Source organism: Heptranchias perlo, chromosome 25, assembly GCF_035084215.1.
Source record: "Heptranchias perlo isolate sHepPer1 chromosome 25, sHepPer1.hap1, whole genome shotgun sequence".
NCBI classification, from domain to species: Eukaryota; Metazoa; Chordata; class Chondrichthyes; order Hexanchiformes; family Hexanchidae; genus Heptranchias; species Heptranchias perlo.
Window position 1 is genome coordinate 36,034,662 of NC_090349.1, and position 24,440 is coordinate 36,059,101.

At 41.6% G+C, this 24,440-nt stretch overlaps 1 protein-coding gene across 1 annotated transcript in view; it reads right to left on the reverse strand.

The window, feature by feature from the left end:
- Positions 1-13,720: 13,720 nt before the first annotated feature.
- The window catches only part of ssh1b (slingshot protein phosphatase 1b), a 40,404-nt gene continuing 29,684 nt past the window's right edge, over positions 13,721-24,440 (reverse strand). Inside the window, exons 12-14 of the mRNA XM_068006257.1 lie at positions 23,886-24,086; positions 16,921-17,611; positions 13,721-16,165 (exon numbers count right to left, since the gene is read on the reverse strand). Of these exons, the coding sequence (XP_067862358.1) occupies positions 14,216-16,165; positions 16,921-17,611; positions 23,886-24,086 (2,842 nt within the window). The 3' untranslated portion in view covers positions 13,721-14,215. The remainder of the gene's footprint in view (positions 16,166-16,920; positions 17,612-23,885; positions 24,087-24,440) is intronic.

The window sequence follows — 24,440 nt, forward strand, 5'->3', positions numbered from 1 at the left end:
TTACTTATGTTTGCAGGATAAATTTGTGCAAAATGTCCACCAAAGGTAAGCCACCAGAGGGGCATCCCCATCTTGAAACCCCTTTGAGGGCAAGGCCATGCAGCTCATGGGCACCCACTCAGCTATTGTTGTGGCAGATGGTAAGGTCAGTGGCAGGTTAGTAACTGAGCACCTACACTGTCACCCTGGCAGCCCTCTGAAGCATTTCACACACGCAACATTCCACCCCCTTGTTATGTCTCCTTAATCTTGAGGGGGCCTTCTGCCATCCTTTCCTGCAGATCTACCACAGCAATAGGGGACAAAACTGGAGGACAGTGATAATGATGAGGAGAAGCAGCAGGAAGAGTAGGAGGAGGAACGCGATGAGGGGGAGGATGAGGAGGATGACCTGGGGTGTTTTTTTCTTCCGTAGCGTATGGCGATGATGAGGACCAGTCCACTCACCACTTTCAGCTGCTTCATTGTGACCTGTATTCCTCTGCCCCGGCCACTTCCAACTTACTTACCACCTGCAGCACTTGGTTTTACTCTGGGGCATCAGCTCAGAGACTTTTACCAGGGGGAAATTGGTAGTGAAGAATTGCCACCGGATGATTCACTGAAAATGAGGGCGTTGGAAGTGTGGAAAATGGGGGAGGATATGCCCCCTTCCCAGTGGAGGCTGAGGATAAGGGATTTATAGGGTACCTGCCTGAAAAGAATGAAGTTTGAAGAACATCATACCTATGTGCAGGCTCTGAAGATAATCTCCCTGGATGTGCAGCAACTGACAAGTGCGACTGTCGAGTCTACAGCTGTCCTTTGAAGCAGTATCATGGTAGCTTTGTCTTCCTTACAGGCACCAATGCAGCAAGTGGCAGCTGCATTGAAATCTGCAGCAGTTCCCCAGCTAAGGAGCAGCAGGGACCAGTTGATGCCTCCATCTTCATAGTTCTGAAGGGACTAGGGGACAGATTGGAGTACAGAATGAATCGTGGCTTCCAGAACATGGTGACTGCCGTATCTGAGGGCTTTCAAGATCAGATAGCTGCCGTTAGACCAGGCATCCCACTTATCTGTGGAGTCACAGATCCAGCACCCAGTGGAATGGCAGTGGCTGAAGTCCACCTGCCTGATACAGACATATATCAGGTTCAGCGCATATGCCAGGCCTCTGGCCTTCCTCCTCAGAGCACCATGCTAGTATAACATGGGAGGCGAGACTAGGCTGCCCATGAGCACCCTTCAGCCGTACAACAAGCAGAAGCTCCATGCCAGGAGCCAGCTGCCATGAGATTACAGCCACCTTATTCACAGGATCCTTCTATACAGCATGAGGAGTCAACCATCTCCCCTGCTCCTGGCCCTCAGGTGGCACTTAAAAGGAGCACTAGGAGATAGAAAGACAAATGGTGGCACCCGAGGGAAGCACGGCAATAGGAAAGAGTAGGGTGACTGTTATTTGGCCATTGTTGTATTAAAGTGGAATGTGCACATATCTTATGCTTTGTTATTCATGGAGATTACAGGCATACAGGAAAGGGAGCGCTCATTTGGTGCTGACATTCACTCAGGTAATGATTATTGGCAAAGAAGGCTGATGTGTTGTCATGTACGAGGTTGAATATTGGTTTCAGAGAGTATCTCTTTATTTGCAAGAGGCGAAGAAGGAGGTCAGACCGTGTTGTACAGGAAGACTAAATCATATAGTGAAGACTTCTCTCTGATGTCCCTTATACTTTTCAGTGAGGACTGCTCTGTGTGGATGATGCCCTGATGTTCCGCTCTCTGAAGTTCAGGTTTCTTTGGAATAAGTGCCTCCTCTTGAGTCCACAGTCCTTTCAGGATGGCACAGGATAATTCTGGAGATCCTATCTGGCATATGCTACAGAACCCGACCCATCTGATCCAGGCAGCAAAAGTGGGCTTTCAACACCCTACTGGTCCTTTCAATCACACAGCTGTAGTTGCGTGTGCTTCGTTACACCAGTCCTCTGCTTCTATTAGAAGTGGGGTCATCAGCTATACCATGGGGTATGTCTCGACATCCTGCAGCCAGCTGTTGATGTGGTTTTCTTCCTTGAAGAATGCTTACTGTTCTCCGGCTGATATTGCAGAGACCCCTCTTACTGCACTCTGGTTGATGTTGAAAAGAGCACCATGGCTGCCTAAAAGGATTCTGAGCTGTAAAAGTTGAGGGCAGTACTGACCTTCAATGCCACAGACAGCAGTGTTGGCAGATGAGCATGGCTTGAGATCTACATGCAGTGATGACTTACTGCATCTTTTGAGAAGCAAACTCTTCAGATACAGAGCTCCTCAGAGAGGTCCTCATAGGACCTATGCTGCCTATAATTTCTTTGCAAAGGGTAATATCTGATGGGCTGCATTCTTCTGGTATCCTGACTCTTCTTCCCTTCAACCTGTGTTGCTCTTCCGTCAGTTGCAATAAATATTTTAAAAAACTTTCCAAATAGCGGAAATTAACCAAACTTTCCAAAGCTCATAAATGCTTCATTTCTGCCTTGATCAGGTGATACATACATCTGCTGCACCTCATTTTAGTCTAACATACCCAGAGTGCAAGAATGGGCTAAAATCAGGAAACTCGTGTGCACAGCGCCACTGGTTGAAAGGTGCATGTATGCAAATGAAGCCAGTGGCAGGCAATCGCAGGAAAGGTAAAAAATGACAAGGAAGGCGGTGGTGTTTCAAAGGTGCACAAACGGCACCAATCACTTACACCCGATTTTCTATGTAAAAAATAAATCCTACGCCATTACAATGCCACGAATGCACCAAATCGGTGAGGAAATTCACCCCCATTTCCAGAAGAGGGGACAAACTGGGGTTTTTTTAGGATAGGGTTTGCAGCAACAATTATTTAGTTGCAGACTCTTCAGCAAAAGTATTGGAATAACTTGTTTTGTTCCTTCCAAATTTGCCACGAGTCTAAAGACTTCTTAACTTCACATAAAAATGCCAATAATCAATATCTCCTGCATGATAAAATGTGCAAAAAATACTTCTGTCGCAAGGAGAGTCCATGATAATCAGTTTTAACTGAATCGTAGCACAAGCACTGTGACTGTTTAGTTAGAAACCAACAGGCTTGGCTCAATGGAAGGAATGATTTGCAAGTTATACATAATTTTATTTTTAGCTCTTGCCCTATGATCACGTCTCAACAATTTGATCTGGGTGGCTCCCTGTCACTACATGCCAATGTCGAATTGCTGTAATGGCACCAGAAGGACCTTCTCTACCCACACACCAGTGCTTGGGATTCAGTTATAACTAAAAAATATACAGCCTAAACTTTTTAGCAGCAGAAATTCTTTTCAGTCTGGTCACAAATCAGAGAATATTGTCCGACATTAGTTTGTGAGGAGTGCTGCAATGTGACTAGTAGGAGTATCTGTAAAGGGGAAACTGGAGTGTAGGTCATCTAATTGACTACACTGGTTCTAAAGTTAACACTTGTAGATGTAGCTCTTTAGAAGTACAACAGTGCTTTTTGCTTTATTTGTAATAGTAGCAGATTTCCTGTTGTGGTGCTTTTGGTGAGTCAGAGGATACACTGGGGTAGGTTTTCACCCGCACTGCTTGAGCAGCAATCTGGTGGAGCGAATTGCCCATACACCGTAGAACCCATCTGATTTTCATTCCTTGATTTCTACAACAGGCCATTAATCCACTCCACCAGATTAAAGCCCAGGTCGTGGGCAAGAGTTTACCACGTTGTTTTATAAAATTAGAGGTGTTTATACATTAAGGGCGCATTAATTTACACTGACTGAATGAGTCAAATTCTATTTTTAGTAAATGTTATGGGATTTTTAACTGGTGCCTAAGGGATTAAATTCCATGACTATGTAGATGAACGACCTTCATTTATATGCCAATTGATCACCTGTGGTATTGCACATGAAGAATAAAGACCAAGTGAAGTATTCAGGTCAAGCAGCAGAACTGAAGGCAGAGGGGCAGGGAAAGGGAGCAAGAGAGTGTGGCTCTGGTATTTTGTGTTTCTGGCACATTTCCACACATTTTTTAAAAAATATAAAAAAATTTGCAATGAAAGTTTGATCAGGAAATTTTCACGTCAACATTTGAAGTGTTACAGACTGGAAGTATGTGCATATAAAAAGATTTTAAAATATCATATATAGACATTTAACTTTATGGGATATGTATAAATAAGCTGTAAAGGGTAAGTTCCACTTTTTAAACAAAGACAGGAAAATGCTTGTTAAACAAAATTAATGGGATACGACACTTTGAAATGTGAAATTTGAGAGAGAGGAGTGAAGGGAGTTGAGGGGAGAGAGCAGAGAATAAGAAAAAACGGGAAGGGGAAGAAAGTGCGAGGAGGTAGAGAAAGACGGGAGAGCGAGCGAAAGGTGTAGAGATGGAAAGAGAGGAAGAAGGGAGAAAATGAGAAAGGAGGAGAGAGGGAAGAGACAGGAAGGGGACGGACAGTGATGACGGGGACAGTGGGGAGAAGTAGGAGGGGAAGAGAAAGCATGTATGGGGAAGAGATAGGGATCGGGAGGAAGAGGGAGGGTGAGTAGACAGAGGAAGAGTGGGACAAGTAGATAGGAAGAGAGAGTGAGCGGTTGGTAGGGAGAGGGGGTGGGGTGGGAGAAAGGTTAGAGAGAGAAATGGGGGTTGGGTGAGAGAGATGGAGGGAGGAGAGGAGGGAAAGAGGAGACAGAGAGGGAGGCAGGTGGATAGAGAGGGAGAAAGGAGAGGATGGGGAAGGGGCTGGGAAAATGGGGAGGTGAATGAGAGGGCAAGGTGGCTGGGGAGAGGATAATTGGAGAAATGGAGAGTGTTGGTGGACATGTGGGAGGAGGAAGAGGAAGAGGAAGGGCCAGGAGGTTGTTTTGATGATTCGTGCTATGGGAAGGGGAATGGTATTCCATGGCCACGATTTGATGTTCTGAGCCTGTTACTGCATATTTTCACCACAACCTCTCAATACTATATATGAACAATTGCTTTAGCAGCGAACATTTCACGACATTTAACATTGAAAAGCGGTCACAGCACCACCTACAGACGTAACTGATACTGCAGATAAATTTTGATACTTTTGTAATGCATTTTTCCATGGAGGCTGTATGACATAGGACTTCATGTATTTTCCAAACACACACATTTACCACTGTATTTACATTTTTATCCCTTACCGGTTTTAAAGTTGAAAATACACAGCAAGATGGTATGCAAGATATATAGACATTGAGAGAACTTGTGATGACATTAATACCATCATGTTTTTTTAAAAATCCAGAAAACAATATGTAAAAGGACTAGATTCCAAACTTTTTAAGCCTCATGTGAAAACAGAAGAAATGATTCCCCACAGGACAAAATAGATTCCTATCCAAAAGTAGTCAAATGATAATTCTTTGATAAAAGGAACTAGATGAAAATATGGTTGAGTATTGATGTAGATGATCACGTTCTCTATGAAACTCAATGAACGCAGTCCCATGACGACCATACAAAGGAGCCGCTGTGAAATCCACAGGCTTTTATTCAACAATGTGGACTGGCAAGTTAGAGGGGGATTCTCGAGCATTTGCTTCATTGCCTTAAGGCCAGGGAGAGACTTCACTTAATTTTCATTCTCTTTGAAATGTTGCATCTTCCTCAGGGATTACATTTTGGAATCCAAGACGGTATAAGTGGTCCACTACAAATGCTGGGCTTAGTTATGTCAAGCGGTCTTCTGTGAGTGCACACTTCAATGTTCTTAAAATCTTTCTAATGAAACTGCAATAAAGTGGTTTTATTATTTAGTAAGAGTGTACTGTAAACAAAATACCCAAAGGTAGTCATTTGTACAGTTCAGTGAAGTTGTCACAGTTACTAATTCACATGTCAAGACCCTTAGAACTAGAACACAAATTCCTCCTCAGGACAGTGCCAGGGAAATCTAAAATGAAAACTACTTAAAAATCCACTACCTTACACAAAACAATTAAATTACAGACAGCAAACTTTTAATATTGACAAAAACAATGGCAGAGGCAATTAAACTAGCAAAATAAACAAGCAGCTGATTCTACTGGGACTAGACTATTGTGCCATAGCTTTCAGCACTTTTTCCAGCTGGTGCTGAATGAATCCTGTTCACATCTTATGTTGACTTCAGTTGCAACATCTTTCACATTCCAAGCAGAAGAGGCTGCAATGGTTTATGGAGAACAAGCACCACAATTTGGGATCAGATGCTCATTGTACTATGCCCACTTTGTGACTACTTCCTAGAAGTTCCCTTCTATATTTGTCTTTCTGGATCAGGTTGGGCAAGAGGGGGGAGAGGAGGAGAGTAGCAGCTATTTAAATAAAGACTTGATTTTTATTTTTGCACCATTTCAAATTACTGCTTTTTCCTAGCCCCCCTCCCCAACAAAGATTTTTGAGTGGTCTCAGGGGTCTAGTTTCACTACATTTTCATGTGTTTTGATGTCATTCGTGTCCCATTCGTCACTACTTCCCAAAGATATACTTAGCCAGTAATAAAGGGCCACCTTCTCAAATAACATGCTTACCAATGTTCTTTGGGCGAATCTGTTTTTCCAATATTATAACAGTGTTTTTTTGCTTGTAAACTCCAGCATGATCAGTTTCTTATGCGCTTTTGTGCCTCCCTATTCTCTGGTCAGTTATTCAATAGCGCAACATTATTTCTGCATGGTTTCATCTTTAGCAATAAAGGAAGATATTCTGCTGCTTTGAATCGCAGAGAATGACACTCCCTCTAATTGATGCACCTATAATGTTAAAATCTACAGTGAGGGATGCAGGTCAGCAGCATCACGTTGGGATTGCTATTCCAGTGTCTGTATGAATGTTGAAAGAACAGAACGTGACCGTGAATGCTGAGTTATCTTCCAACCTTGAATAGCTTGCTGACACTGGGCTTACACATGAAGAATGGCCACTTGGCCGAGCAGCGGAGGATTACTGGTACCCCAGTACCCAGGAAAGGGGAAAAATTGGGGGGGGGGGGGGGGGGGGGGGACCTAATCCATATCTGTATATACTGTGACATCACCATGAGCCAATCTGCACTTCAAAGTTTGCTCTACTTCCTAGACCCTGAGAGATCAGCATAAAGCCAATCCTGGAAATAATACTCCTGCATCTACAAGAAGTACTTCCTCTCCATTTGGTGAGCTGATCTCCAAATGACTCCTTGGAGTACATCACCAGTCAATCCCATCAACACTGGTGGTGTTTTTATCTTTTATTTTGACAAATTCTCCTGGACCCATCAAATTACTAGCTCCTTTTGAATTGAATCCCGGATAGTTTTCTAGGAGATTCTGACAGTTAGTTGTACTTAGCCACTATGGCATCACAAGGCTACTGTAAGTAATATGGCCTTAGCCCACATGTTGAAGCCAGCTGTACCTTTATACCATTTTAATTCTAAAACAGAAAAACTGAAGTAGGATCCCCTGTACGGTGCAGGAATTGGATCCTCTGAAGTCTGAAATTTTTCCTAGTAAAGTTGCCATACCAAGTATGACTAAAGAAAAAATATATATAAATGACCTTTAATACACAATAATTTGAGATTTTTTTTCTTTCAACTTAAAGATTGTACACCTCTCTTTTCCTGATCTGCCCTATTCACAATGCTCAAAGATGACGTGGCACAATTAGAGAGCCTAACATACCGTGCCAAAAAGTTGTAGCCAGGTTTGGACCCTTGGACTCCCTCTATGTCCACCCTATTAGGAGATATAAAGCATACGCTAGATTGTTCCCTAGATGGTAATCAGACTGGATCAAAACGGTTTGAAGATCAGGAAGTGGTTGTCATCTTTGTCAGATAGTGGTGGTATACAGAACCCACAAAGACAGGAGAAAAATATAATTATGATTTTGCCCTAATAAACACTGAGGTATAGAAATAAGGCTGATTTTTCTTAGATTTGTGAAATCTGCTCATCAATAACGCCACCTTGGCTCAATTGATAGCACCATGGATTTGGAAGTTAGATGGTTGTGGGTTCAAACGTCAGCCCAGGATTTGAGCACAAGGCTGACACATCTGTGCAATACTAAGGGAGTGCTGCATTGATGTGCTGTCCTCCATTGAGATGTTTAAACAGAGGCCCCAATCGTCTTTGAGCTGGACGATAAAAATCTCGTAGCATTTTCAAAAAGCAGAGAATTTTCCTCGTGTCCTGGTCAACACTTGTCCGCAATCAACAACAAAAACAGATTAACTGGTCATTTATGCTACTGCTGTTTGTGGGATTTTTCTGACTACATAACAATTACTGCATTTCACAATAATTATTTGTGACATGCTATTGAGATGTTTGAGAGATGTGGTACATTTTTCTTTCAGCAGGAACCTGAAACAAACAAAGTTGACATTTAATTAACTTGCAGGAAATCTACTGCAGATATGGGGTTTAAAATGAAAAAAAAGACCATTTATTTCCAACATACACCTGTACAGTACACGTTAACAAATGTAAAAAAAAAGTGCAATATGCATACAACTACTGCAGGGTTCACAGTAAAAAATCACTTCCTTTTTAAGTAACAAAATTGAAACTATATGAAAAGAAAGCTGGAACATACAGCAAATAGCTTTGTACATAAATTTGAACACCATTGTTAGACTACTTTTCAACATTACACATTCGACTCTGGACAGTGCATCCGTACAATCGTGCTTTCTCTCAACAACCATCACACATACAGTATTCACAAAATTAAAGGCACTGAAGTATATCTGTACAAATTAAACAAAAACATCTTAAGCAGCGTTTTCATTAAAAAAAAATCACAGCACAGCTTCTACTGCAGGTCATCTCGTCTTAAAACATTTCTCTCATATTGACCCACTTTTGATAATTTGGTACATTATATTAACTCACAATGAAATCCTCACGGTCAAGTTTTGCAGGGGTAAGATGGCTAACTGTATTACAAACACGGACTAGAATATGCACATGATTAAAGTAGCCACATGGCAATAAAAATGGATAAATAAAAGTCAGAACTGCATTCAGAGAGTTCCATACATATTAAATGTCTCACTTTTAACCTGAAATGAGAATTAACACGGTTACCATCAGCTTTTTGTTCCCCAAATAAGTGTCTTCCTTGGATGAGAAAAGTTCCGGAAAGAAATGAACTATTAAACCAGTAATTCAAGTCACAGGGAAACAGATATTGGAGAGTTTAGGTGCAACTGTATGCACTTCAAGAGGGATAAGTGGAGCAGGAGGACACTGGCTATTTCCACTGTTTTGGTTAGATTCAGGGCAATATCACCTCTACAAAGACAAAATTAAAAAGAAAGAAATAATCCTGAATTCTAAGTTTAGGAACACAAGCTTTTCCGATGGGATGCTCCAATTGGAACTATCTAAATAAGAGCTATATTTTTATTAGCACTATTAGGTTAATAATATGTATTGTGAACAGTCCCTCCTCTATTAATAGAAAAGTAGCCCAAATGTTAAATTATCTCAAGTACTTGTCACAGATTCTGGTCTTGGTATAATAAGAGGAAAAACATTGAATGCCACGTTGCATTTCTGGTAGGGGCTAGCCTGTTAACAGTAGCAACAGAGTATGTGACATTTCCCACACCAGTGTTGCAGATGGCAGAGTTCATATTCATGTGCTGCTGCAGATGTACACCAATAGTTCATATATACTGGCCATTACTGTTGCCTATTTTCTTACAGGTTTTTTTTAAAAAAATGTTGACAGTTGGATCTGAAGAATACCTTTTAGTTTCCTTGAATTCTAAATTTTATTTTGTCTCTGTGCTATGATGTGATTTGCAACCATCAATAATCTTTTACATTTCTAGGATGTGAAGTACCTCAATGAAAAATAGGAGAATTTCCCCCACAATTAATGGTTGGTTAACAAAGTTACATTCTCAGTAACTGCACACTTCAAAGCCTTGTGTTCCAGAAATTTTGTTGGTGGGTTATTAAAGAGCAAAAACACAGGCATTCTCCTAACTTTTTGTTAAAAGTGGAACTTCTCCTCTAAGGCTTACCTGAATACAATTCTCATCTTGTAGAGTTAAGCCTCATAGCTGTCTACCTATAATATTTTAAAATCTTTTCATATGCACACACATCCAGTAACATTTCAAATGTTAAAACTTGTGCAAATTTCTGTGCCAAACATTAAAGAAAAGTATAAAGAAACAATTGTAATGTATAGACAATGCTCCTGAAACAACAAAATACCAGAGCCACAGTATCTGCAAGTTCTTAATTCACCTTCCCACAAAGGGTTCTGATCTGCAACTTAAATAGCAATTAACCTTTGAATGAATTTACCCAGCCTTTACTTATCAATTAAACTTGGTAGCCTTAAAGGGACACACACCTACACTTCCACAGACATCATATAATGTTCCTGTCCATATAAAATAGCACTTCCTTTGACTTGCTGTGAGCAGTGTCACAGGAGATTTGCAAGTATATACAAAAAAGTTTTGAGATCATCTGTCACACTTCAAAGTTTTAAAAGTATATAAAATGACCACGACAGACAGTAATTGCAGTATTTTCCCCTCCTGATCTGGAACCAGAAATTTACAAGCATCTTTCAATCAGCAATTAAGCCGATTGACCTTGGCTGTGTTCACTGAATTTAGCAAAAAATCATGGATATCTAAGGACTAAGTAATTAATTGCCCTTTTCTTGTCCCACCTAACCCCCTACCCCATTCCTTGGGCAGTGAACATTATACATTACAAAAGGAGCATTTCTAAACCACTCAATCTCTGATCACTAACTTCAGCAGTATTAAAAGCAACAGTTTAATATCTTCATGGTACGCTTCACACACTGATGCAACTCCCCGACAGAGGACAGGGAGCTTACCTCCCGTATGTAAACGACTACAGATAATTTTGAGCAGGAGTCAGTGGCTAGCAATAAGGAGCGGGAGTCCTGGCTGATTTTTTATCCCCCTCCCTGGCAGCAAGGCCACTGTAACATCGCCAAATGCTGCTCTTGCTGAGATCAGCTAATTTAGCGCAGACTGGGACTCGAACCTGGGACCTTACAGTCTGTTATGTTTCGTACCAGACCATGTGGTGTATTTGTCTACTTAGCCATTATAGGGAGCTGCTCAAACCTAATGGATAATTTTGAAGTCTAAATGCAGTTACATTGGCTTTCATTACCAACATTTTCAGGCTCTTATTATCTAAGTATGCTACTTTCAAGCTGCAAGGGTTTCCATCCTCAAATGGTGAGTTTTGGAATCATTTGTCTCCAAGCCTCTTGGATTGAGTTTTTTTTTAAAAAAGTGAACTTCGGCAGAACTGAGAATCCTGCCTCCTAGAGCAGACTTTTAGCCAATCTTCCGGTAGAGCACAAACCTATCTGCGTCACAAGATCAAATAGAAAAAACCTATAGTAATATAACTACATCATCTGATGTGTTAAAATTGAGACTTTACACATTAATATAAGAAACTGTCATACCTATATAGTTATTTAAGCAATTACAGATTCATGTTAAAACCTCTGTCTGAAAACTGCTTGACCCCAAATTTGGAAGTTAGTCCATTATCGTGCTTCAATCCTACCTTAAAGTTTTCTATTTTTTGATGTCCTATGTTTCAGTATTTTGAAGCTGTACAATACTTGATATTATAATCACCATCTATACTTGAATCAGTAAGATGATGCAAGTGCATTAACACATCGCCATAGCATATATAATGAAGTTCCACCATCTTCCTCAGAAATTTGAAAATATACTAGTGAGCTGTAAACCAAAGTATTTCTGCCTTCAGATGGATGTAGATAATTCCTATCACCAGTAGAAAAATGCTGAAGAAAATTAAGGAAACACAGGGATGCCACATTGCATTAATACATATGAAGTTCCATGCAGATTTACTGAAATACTTTAACCATGATTAAGATTTTTTTTGCAAAAAAACTTGATGCAATCTCATCTGGCATTATTACAATGAATTACATCTTGCCTGCCACACAGTGGCCATAAAATATTGCAGGAACATTTCAGTGTCATGGAATTAAAGTCTCCTGTGCAGCTATGAGACTAAGTACAGCTGTTTAAGGAGCAATTAAACAAATTCAATTCAGAAGGACGTAAGCAAGATGGTATCTCCCTACAAAACCCCCCAGAATTTTTGGGGCATGGAAAAAAAGGGGAAGATGCAAGGAATAGTCTCTTCAGGTGGGTTTTGAGGCATGGTAATGCTATTAGTTGAAATTGTTTGTCTCCCTTTTAACAAGCAGACCAGAATGTAGAACTGTATCTAGGATGTTTTCTTTTGGCAATCCATTCCCCTTTTCTCCCCTCCACTCTTCTGAATGCATTGAATCATGCTGGGGTACACTCCATGGGCACCAGTCACCCGCTAGTACCTCACCCAAGTGGTCATTTTTCATCTGTGAGCCAAGCCATTAAATCTCAGCAACCTATAACTGTAAGGGGTATCATAACCAAACCAGGTTGTGTCCTCAGCTAAAACCAGTTACTGGATAGCAATCAGAATTGGGAACTCTGGCTGATGTTCTCCTCCTTTGTCAAGGGACACTTACCTATTACAGCATCCTTTCAGATACCTTGGCTAAGATCAGTTAACTCAGCACAGATCAGGAAGCAAACCTGGGACCTCCTGCTCTCTATGGCTCAGCGTCATGCTGTTTTTATCAATTGGGGCATCAGGGAATCACACCCCAGGGATTTTCACACTGCAACTGGTTTATAATGATAGTCTATTTAATACATTGTTTTAAAGAAATTACCTGTTCTCCAAAGAATGCAACAGGCTGAGAATAAAGACTTAATAGCAAGGCGACTGATTTCCAATTTTCATGGAAAAATGGACTGAATCTCTGATCAATTCCCCAAAATGCTAGTAAAAATCCTTGAAAACTATCACATGTAATAACAGCAAAATTTGACTTAAATCAGTCACTGTAAAACAGGGGGCATGCTTACATGTAGCTGACTATCCAAGTGGACTCAGTTCAGTGTAAAAAAAATTCCTCAGATGTACTAGAGGTGGGGGCTTTTCACAAAAACAAATTCTCAAATGCATAATTTACCCATGATTTGTAGGAAGAAACATAAGTTATGGCAGCTTAGTTGGGATAAAGAGGAAGCACGAAGGAGTCTGGCCAGAGGAACAACAAACAAGTAGGAAATAATCACAATATTTACATGCATAATGCAGTGCATCAAGGAGTTACAGGGAAAAATATATAAAACCTAGTGGGAAATGTTAATTTGAAAAGACAGATACCACTTCACTTTAGAATAATATTTAACAGCACCTATTAAATAGAGAGGTCACAATATCACTAGTAGAGAATCAATGAAGGAGTAGAAAAGCATTGAAGTCTGCTGTGTACTTACTCTATGCCATTCATTGTCTCTTTTGAAAACATTTTCAACAGCATACTCTCACAGAAAAACCATTTTACACAGAACTACATTCTACACTACTTCAGCTTAAGGCAAATATGGGGAAGAAATTATTTACAGAACTAGGTCCAAAAAGGGAGCCTCTCTCAATTTGTCTTTGTTTGGACGGAATGAATCATTGCCAAGCTTATAGCACAAGCTCAATTTTGGCCCCCAAATCAACAGAACTTGCAGAAAACAGCAGAGCTTATTTATTTCCCCTCCCCCCCCCCCCCCCCACCAAAAAGATGGTTATAAAAAAATGGTGCAAGTCCTGCAGGATCTAGAGACAGGCGATGTATGTCAATTACACCATGAAGCTGCTTCTTTATCCACGTGACTTTCTATTCTAGTTTTGCTGCTGGGTTTGGAGAATGTAACAAATGACATTGTTAGTCTTCAGGGCTTAGGCCTCAAGGAACATTCAAGTTTCATGACAATCCTCCCACCATTAAATAGGCCCATCTGAATTGGTTCTTTAAATCTAGCTTTTTTTAAAAAAAAAAGATACCTCTGAACTGCTTGAGGTTACAAAGTGTGACATTTCATTTCAAAAATAAAAATGCAACTTCAGAAATTCTAGATTCAGTCCAAAGTAGCAATCTAATCAGCATTAAATTGTACTTGCCAACAAAAGTTTGTTTTTGAAAATTTTTGCTGAGCTGTTACAAGAGATTGTACAACATAGGTTAGAACTTCAAATATTTTTGGCTTAAGGTTCTTATGCTTAAATAGATATTGGAGTGCATTCTCTTTGCCAAGAAATCACATGGTATTATAGAACGGGTTGCTTGTTCTATTTTTCTCACATGTCTTTCTGAGTTTCCGGATAGGATGAGCTTGGCCATGCCGTTCCCGAGGAGCCAAGGGGTAGAGTTCGTTGTCACTCTGGGTATGGAACTGACTTAGTCCAAATGAAGGAATGGAGATAAAGTCCATACACTGCCGTGTAATCTCTGGATCAGTAATACTGTATTTGGTAGGAGAAAATATCCTACAAAGATGTTCAACTTGATTTGCGCACTGAATGTCAGGCAATCTCAGGGTTTTATGTTCCAATATAGAACTGGAAGTCTCAATTGATTGATTCAGTGGCTTTCTGAAGAATACCTGTTCTGTTTGCATATCTGTTTCCCCACAGAGACTTCTTTTCCAACTCATTTTCTCAACATCGTTGTGCAACAACAAACTCTCAGCTAGTTTGATGTGACTTGACCTGATGAAAGTTTCAGCTTCTTTCTCCCTAGATGACAGATCCTCACTGGATAAGTTCAGGCTTCCAAGTTTGGCTAGGGAATGAGACCGCTTCATCTCTGAACAAATGGTCAGTCCCGCTTGGCGCATCCTGGCTTCAATTTCCTGTGTCCGCAGCTCAACCAAACCAGGCTGTCCTCGAATACTGTGAAGGCTATCACTGCTGGAACTACGAGTCAAGCTTGAAGTATGAGGAGATGATATCAATGTTGCACAGATTTGCTGCAAGCGTTCCTTAGTGAGAAATCCTGACCCACTCCTATTACTTATATAAGGTGTAGATGTTTTCTGGCATAGCCCATCCATAAAATTAAACTCATCACAGATAGCCTCAGGTAACACATTGTTCTCCACATCTTCATAAGCTTGTGCTAGATCCGGAATGTCTACCACTGGCTCATGGGTAATCAAGTCCAGGGAGTCATGCTCTGCAAACACAGGTTTCCCATTTTCAGAGTTTTCTCTCTGCACTTGTTTAGTTGGAGACCTTAGAAAGGTTAGTCTTTCCAACTCTTTGGTATGTTTCCTTACCAACCCAGCCTTCTGAAGCTGAAGGATAGATTCTTGATGCTGCATTAAGTAGCTTTGGACTTTTGATCTTTCCATCTCCTGGTTATATATTAGTTGTTTCAAGTCTTTCATTGGCTTAGTACTCATCTTTTCATTACTGTAACTAGGAGATACCTCTTGATTATCTTCTATTGATTGTCTACAAGGTGGCATAGAGTTTTCTGTTATCCCTGCCATATTATCCTGTTCATTTCCTAAAGTGAGGACATTACTATTGAACTGACTTAATTTGAATTCTGTTTGTTCTGGCTGATGTTTTCTGGAATCTGGCAGCTGCAGCATCTGCTTGTCAGCCTTAGACCCTGGATGAATAAACCCAGTCTTTGAATCTATTAAAAAAGTTTTGAGATAGTCATGGCTGCCCATACATGGACTTATTATTGGCAATTGTTTTAAGTCCTGGTGTCTATCAGACTGTGAAGACATCATATTAAGAACCAAAGTTTCAGCATGGAAGTCATTGGCCACATTTCTGCAGTTGTGATAAGCCTCTACAGTTTCTTGCTGCTGTCTTTGCTCTTCACAATTTGTTCCTAAAGCTATGCCTGCTTCTGCAGTTTCCTGCAAAAGTGTTGTAGTTTCAGTTGTGTAAATGGCATCAGAACTACTAACAGGCTTTTCTGTCACTTGATATAGTCCTGGCTCATTGGGAATTCCATAGGATATTTCCGTCATTGGCACATCTGAAGCTACATTTGATAAATATCCCAAAGTATTGGACTCAGTTGCATGTGTGTCTTTAGTGCTGGTATCACATATCTGTGCTTGATACAAGTTTTTAGAATGGTCTGTAAATTGCTCACACACAAGTTTACTTACGGAGTCAGAGCAGTCCAAAGGAATTTTATAAATAGGATTCATACTGTTGGGAGTTTCAGTAGTAGTAACATCCTGGAATAAATTTAAAAGCATAGCATTATTTAAAAAAGTCAGATTGAATGAAAGCTGCAGGTGAAAAACAGCGATGTACGACTAAACTTTAGTTAAACAAATAAATTAAAAATAATGGAGAACAAAATCACAATGAAGTAGTTTCAATCCAAAATACTCCATCAATAAGTTTTTAAAAATGCAACCTGTTTGAGACCTAATCTCCCATGTCATGTCTCCCAGCTGGAAGAAAGATATTTACAGGGGTCCACTAGTGCAAAAGCCAGCATCCTTCCTGGTCCTGGATGCAAAACTAGTGGTCCAACTACATTTGGAAGTTCAGTTTGTTTTTAGACTGCCTGGAAATTGGGGCTACCATCAGTATTAGTACAGTTTTTGTGGTCATGCAAATGAGTTAAAAGACAAGTTAAATCTGGTGAAGTACAGAAGAATACTAATGCCAGCATGTCCAGAAGAGCATTTGAGTGCTTTCACAGAGAATTTGTCTTCTAGGAAAAAAACTGTTGCAATGCAAAAGTTGACCTGGAACTATACCGTGATTTATATTTGAGTGAATCTGGTATCCAATTGTTGTGAAATCAAGTTGAACCTTGATAGGAATCACCCTGTGTTTTATTTTAAGTTATATATGTTTACATCAGTTACTCAATAGTTATATTATGTATTAAACTACAAATTGAAAAGTTGTATTGGTGAGAACGAGAGAAGTTGGAATGTACTAAAACGGTTAGAGTCATTTTATTATTTGTACTTACTTCATCCTCTTCCAAACAATTCCTTGTGGCGTTGTTGTTATTGTTCACATTGTCTTTATCGAGCCGATTTTCAACACTGGTTAGGTTTGTTAGGTTTGCAACTGCCTCTGCATCATTTTCTGTATTAGATCCATTAACCACGATGTGGTCAGCTTGATCATACATACCAAAGTCCAGAGTATTCTCATTTTCCTCTTCTGACTCCTCTACTGCTGTAAACATCAGGTAAGTATTTCCCTGCTGGCTTAATACTCTGCTTTCGCCTTCATAAGTATCCTGAAGCTGAGGCGACACAAGTATCCCAGTGTCACAGACACCATCTTTTGTGTATCTAAAATCTGCATTATCCATCTGAAGTGTATCTCTTTCCACATCGTCAACTTGGTCTAAAAATTGTTGCAGCTCTCTCTGCTGTTTGATGTAGGCACTGTCTATAATGGGATCTGACAGACATCTGAAGTAGTAATTGGAATTAACTGGTTCACTTTTATCCTTGTTGGTTACAATTGCACTCTGAGATGGCTCAGTACTGCTATATTTCTGCTCTCCTGATTTGTGTTGAACTCCTGCGTTACAGATGTTCAAGTCTTGTTGGATAGACACTCTACTGCTCTGGAACATCAGATCCCTCACAGTCTCCTGTAAGTCACTCTCAGAGTTGCGTCGCCACAAGCTATTATGTCGATGCTTACTGTTTAAAAAAAATGGGAACAAGAAGGCATCAGCCACAGGATCAATACTAATAAAAGAATGCATAGTGGCCTAATGGGAGAGAAAGGAAGATCTTGCATTTATATAGCACCTATCTCGACCTCAGGATGTCGCAAAGCCAAATGAAATACTTTTGAATTGTAGTCACTACTGTATTTAGGAAACATGGCAGCCAATTTGCAGTCAGCAAAGCCTTACAAACAACGAGATGATGAACACATAATCTGTTTTAGTGATGTTGGCTGAGGCATATATATTGGCCAGAAAACTCCCCTTGCTTTTCTTCGAATAATGCCATGGGATCTTTTACATCCATCTGAGAGGACAATTTAATGTCTCATCGGAAAGATGGCACCTCAGACAGTGCAGCACCCCCTCAGTGCTGCATTGAAGTGTCAGCCTAGATTGCATGCTCAAGTCTCTGGTGTAGGACTTGAACCTACACCTTCTGACTCAGAGGTGAGAGTGCTACCACTGAGCCAAGGCTGACACCTTAAATGGAGGATCATTGCAATGCAGGTTCAATTGTTGCCAGGAAGGGAGAAAATCCTGTGCATATTCAGAGCAGCATTGACACAAATGGTGTGTGACCTAGACGCATAGGGAGAAGAAAAAAGGTAAAAGCACAAAGGGTTAAATACCAAAAAAAAGGAGGGGGGGTGCGGGAAGCAAATGTACTGATATCCTTTTTGTATTGGATTGCAAGGTTCTCAAAGTTGAAAAAAAAACACACAAGCAAGAGTTTTAAAAACAGTAAATGGCAATTTAAATGAAGAGTAATAAAATAAGAAGAACTTGGTGGTGACTGGTCTTTTACCACAGGGCCCTGGGTTCAATTTTAGACCACAAAGATGGGATGAAAGTCTCTTTAGTAAAGCACTTGGGTGAAATCAGTTTGGTCAGTTACAATACAGTTCCTAGTAGGCATGGGTCCATAAGCAAAAAACTGCCTCTAATTTTGCACTAAATGGCAATATCCCAGACAGGTAACTAGATGGATGATGTGGTAAATGAAAATGTTGCACTGGTGCAGTAAGTGGTGCTCTGAGGTTGGGGCAGAGTAGAAGTAGCTATGTTCTGCATCAAACCATGCAATACCCAAGAGTAGTGATTGATATTGACACTAGCTGACCAAAACAGAAAGTGTTCCATTCCCAGCAATAACATGGGGATGAAATGTCTCCTGTCAATTTTTAAATGGAAATCCAGTCACATCAACCTTTTTATTAAAACTATCAACAATTAAATAAGACATGAACTTCCTTTTTTAAAATCTTAGGTACAGAGAAAAGCAAAATAACATGGGCCTGATTTTAGCAGGCCTGCGGGTTTCCGGCGGGTTGGGTTTCGGGAGCGTGGTCAACACGCTTGGAGAAATTAGTGGGTTGCCCGCGCGATCGTAGCAGGCAACACACTAATAGGAATCAATTACCTGATCCTCTGGGGTCCGTGGCGCTGGCCTGCGCGTCGGGCGGGCTGCGCATGCGCAGTACGATCTGTCAGCTGGAGGCTCTCTAGTTAAAGGGGCAGTCCTCCACTGACAGATGCTGCAACCAATGGAACAAATTGCAGCATGGAGCAGCCCAGGGGGAAGGCTGTTCCCAGTTTAATGATGCCTCACCCCAGGTATCATCAGATGGGGTGAGGAGGAGGGGGAGGACACAGATCTTCCACCCGGCGGTCGGGAGGAAGCGGCCTGCCTCTGCCACCAAGAAGGCCTGGCTCGAGGTGGCAGAGGGGGTCACCTGCGCCACCAACATATGGCCCACCTGCATACAGTGCAGGAGGCGCTGCAATGACCGCAGTAGGTCAGCCACAGTGAGAACACGAAGTCTTTCCCCTACACTCCGTCTGCCACATCACTGCCCCCACCCCACATCTCCTTCGGCACCGCCAACACTACTCTGTCACATCACCCTTCATACCCACTCAAACCCCATCCTCATCTTACCTCCACCTACTCACCTCGTCAGTACTCATCCTGCCACTAACACGCAACCCAATCCTCATACAATCTTATTGCTCCATCCCATACTCAACCTCTCGTGCATCTCCCTCACGGCCAGCCTCACTCAAACTGCCACCACCTGTGCTGCAGCCACAGGGCATGCATCACATATGTGCAGTAGGCAGCGTAAGGCAAACGTGTCGTGAGCATGAAGGGGGTGCACAAGGGTGTCTGAGGGTTTGTCATGGGTGTTACCTATATTGAATTTCAGAGCAACAAACAGCACACATTATATTGACACCACCACTGCCACGTCTCCGCGAATCCTGTCCGCTGTGTCCAATAATGCCCGCTCCTGGGTATCACTATGAGGACCCACCACTGATGCCACCCATCGTGTTACTGCAGAGTAGGTGCAGGTGTATTTGCAGGGCTCGTCCGCGCAGACGACTGAGAGACATCGGCGGTGTAGCCGGCTGCACCCCGGAAGGATGCGGAGGAGAAGGTGTGGAGGGCAGTGGTGACTTTGACAGCGACAGGTAAGCAGTTGGTGCTAGGGCCAGCCAGGAGCAGCTCGGCATGAAAGAGGCTGCAGATCTCCACGACTACATGTCGAGCGAATCTGCGCCTCCCTGTGCACTGCTGCTCGGAGAGGTCCGGGGAGCTGCGCCTCGGTCTGTGGACCCTGTGGCGAGGATAGTGCCCTCTGCGATGCGTCTCTCTCTGCGGTAGCCCTCCCTCCTGCTGTGCAGGTGGGCGTGCAACACCGTGTTGGGGGGCTCCACGTCTCTGCGGCGGACGGCGTGGACTGCGAGGCTGCTGGGGCTGGTCATTTTGTTCGTCCTCCGAGGGTGTCCACACACCACCCATCTGGCAGGTGTTGGTCTGAGGGGTTGTGCAGGGTAGGTGGGTGGTTCCTCGGACTGGGGCTGCGGTTTCGTGTCGGTCTGTCCTCTGGCTTGGCGGGGGGTGGTGGGGGCCAGGGGTTGCCCTATGTGACGCGGTGGCCTCCTGCGTGGGTGAGGGCTCTCCCCCGTGGAGTGCACCTTGGCACCTGCCACAGGCTGCTGGCTGCAACACGCCTGGTTGGAGAGAGACTGTTTCACCCAGTGTGTGAAACTCACTGCCTTGAACCTAAAATCCCACACTTCCTCTTTTGACAGCTGATTCAGCTCATTAACTGACCTCAACAAGCAAGGTAAGTACTCTCAAGTGGAACCCCGCTGGCTTTAATTGCCTGCGGCATTCCCACCAGCGGGGCTTGCGCGCGCAGCCCCGCACGTCAGCGCGGTACCCGGAAGTGGCCGGGATTTCGTCGCGATCCGGTCACGTGACCGGATATCGGGATTTTCGGGGCCCCCCCGCTGGAAACCCGCCGGAAACCCGACGCCAAAATCGAGCCCCATCTGTTTACGAGCAAAAAGCTTTTACGTGGTGTTATTTTTCTGTCTTTAATAACAAGCTTGTATTTTTTTTCACTTAGTCATGCGACTACCAGGATGGTAGAAGGTGAAGTGGATGGATCTTGGTCTTTTTTTGTCCAGTAATTCCTTTGTTCTCATGTCACTGTCTAGAAATGGAATGTATTTTGCACAACATTCTAATTTACACTGGACTGTTTTGTTTTCCAATGGAAGCCTCTTACCAGCTTAAAACTACTCAGCCACTGCTGCTTAAACAATTATCCAGATGTTAATCTTTGCCACTGACCCATGCTAATTCAATAAACATACTTGCCAAGCAAAGAAACAAAACCATATTGTACTAACAGTCCATGAGATTTTAACTTCTACATTAAAAGTGCTTTCCCACTATCAACAAGGGATTGCATACATCATTTTTATTGATGGAACTGTCAAATCATTGCTTAGGCCATTCAAAAATCTTCAGCCTGAATACCACCAACTTTATGCAACCTACTATAATTTGCTGTCTCATTTCCAAATTACAGCAAATATCTAGTTTAACTACTTTAGTTACTGACTAGTCACACATGGTGTTGACAGTTGGAGTTCTTCACTGTTCTTATGGGCAACTATGGTCAATTTCCAAGTATCTTAAATAAATTCTCTAACATAGGTTACTGATGGCAAACTTTAAATTCTGATAAGCATTGCAGCCCTCTTTAAAATGATGTTCAAAGCTTTAAATTCTTCCAACATTTATGATACATTAAAAATTCTACCTTTGCGGCACAGCCTGTCAAATTTTCCAACAAATTTATTAGTTATAAAAATATTGGAGATGGGGAAAAAGGCTGTTTGACTGACAGTCAAGAATCATCCAATTGGGTAACAAAGTCTGTTCACCTTCCAATTGGCGTGGGAAGGCGGTGCGCTCCAAGGATGGATGTATCGGGCTACCAATGGCGGGAGCGCGAGGGCAGGGCAGTTGGAGACGGGAAGTCATGTGACGAAACCTCGAGGAATACGTCCAACCAGAGTTGCCAACCCTACCTATAACCCCACTTGGTCTTGACTCCCCATGTGCAACACCACAGATCAACTAGTATACCTTTACTTTTATTGACCTAGATGAGTCATCAAACTATCTGAATCTCAAAATTAAATTCTAACTAATTTGACATCCTTTTTAATTTTGTCTTTGTCAATTCTGTGAACATCTTTATTTAAACAATGAATGTTGATAACAGCAGGGGAGCTGGCTAGAGGTTGCTGAATGTAACAGAGAGTTGACTTTGCACACACTGTTCAAATTGTGTCACAGCTAGATCAATTCTGGCTTAACTGAATATTCTTGGGTAAGGCTTTATAATGACCTAGTCCTCTGAATATTTGTGGTGTCCCCTCCTCTCTTACTTACATTATGAACAATTTTTAAAATGCCTCATGAGCCCACGGCTTCCCCCTTTCATCACATTTCAAAGGCTACAGAGCAAATTAGGAATAGAATCAGATAAAATAAAGATTTATATCACTTTGAAACTGGAAAATACAGTGAATCAATACTAAATTGGTTCCTGACCCAATAGATTAACTTGTTGGAAAGTAAATTGCAAAGTTAAAATGTGGTTTATGTGCCTCATCAGTATTTTATACTGCATATCCCTGGGGCCTCACATTTATTTATGAATGTGCATTATGTCCACCTATGAGTAGAGAAGCAGGACATAGCTTTCTCTTTAGAGTTCCCAACATGTTGGGGCATCTATCTCAACTGGATCATTGTGGGATTCCTACAAGGAATGAGGAAAACAAATCTAAGGGTGAGTCAACCCACATCATTTGACTAATTCTCAGCAGTTAACTTAAGGCTACCACATGAAGAGGCTTGCTGACAGTACATCTGTGTACCCAGGAAAAGGTTCATTTCTACTGCTGCCACTACTATTGCTTCAATAACTACAATCACAACAGTAACAACTACAAGTGGCTGAATAATGTCTTTAATGTGGAAAATGTCCTGAGGTGCTGCATGGAGATGTGAGCAAAAATTTCATTGGAAGACAGCAAAAGAGAAAATTGAAAAAAAAATTCAAAATCCATGCCCTTTCTCTGGCTAGTGATCTCTTGGGTTTATCACATGGTACATAAAGCTATGACCAGTTAAAAATCATTGATCATCATACAAATACCCAGCCCTCCAAATAGTCTAAATCGAGCAGTGCATTGACCTTTTGATGTCTGGAATTTGGTTACACAAGAACAATCCCTCTCAGCAATCATAATACTCTCCAATTGATAAATTATTTCCCCTTGCCTTAAATTTATTCCCACCACCGTACCATTTTCCTGCAAAGAATGCACTAGTGTTCTGCTCATACATCTTTCATCTCAATCCTTGTATAGACTAAGAGAACGGCAGAGAGACTTATGTTCAGATCTCCCCTTCCCTCCTGTCTTTGGGGAAGCACCTTAGGGCTTTTTCCAACTGGGCAAGTATGGGCATTCATGGTATGGTGAAAATGCAAGACATGGGTCTATCTTACCATTCTGTGGCACAGCAGTTGAAACACCAATGCATGCCACCACTGGCCTACCTTTTCAGTAAAATCTTTTTAAAATGTGCATATAACAAACCTGGCAGTTGCAGCAAGATTTCAAAATTCTGTTTATGATAACAACCAACCAGCAAGGGAAGCAAAATCACTGAAGGTCAGAGAGATTGGGAATTCAAAATTTAAACCAGAATGTAACCCTGAACCTGAAAGTAATATTGAAGAGATGGAGGGCAGGGAGGAGGAAACTGAGAATTAAAGACATAATACTTTGTAGCAGTGTCATTTTTTGAAAAAGTGTACTAATGATATAACTAGATTCCATTTGCTCCATAAGTAGTTAGTTACCTGGCATCTAAAATGCCTTCATATTCTGCCAGCTGCCTCATGAACCCGGCATTTGGCTGTGCAACACTCCGTTTCTCCTTCACATATTTGTAGGCTTTCTCGAGTGACCACCTATATTCCTTCATTGCATATGCAATGACTGTTGACGCAGACCGGCTAACACCCATTTTGCAATGCACCAGACACTTGGAGTGATTTTTCCTGAGCATAAAGAAAGATTAGTTTAAAACAGTTGCATAAATACTTTTCTTAAAAGCCACAGAAGGCCTAGAATGGAAATCAATGTACTGAAAGTGTCAAACAGAAAAGTAATGAGTGATCAGAAGCATTAAATAAGTATTGGGTCCTTTTCTGATCACTAACATGCACTAAACACCAGCTTTAGCAATAGTTTGGAGTCTTGCTAAAAGAATATGAATCTATAGAAAGCCCATTGAGACCACTTAATACATGCCTTCTAATGGTCTCCAATTTATTCAGGAGGTATACAAGCAGAAATAAAACCTCTAAGAGGTGAAACCACTGAAATTGCTTCCTGACCTCAAAGGCAATCAA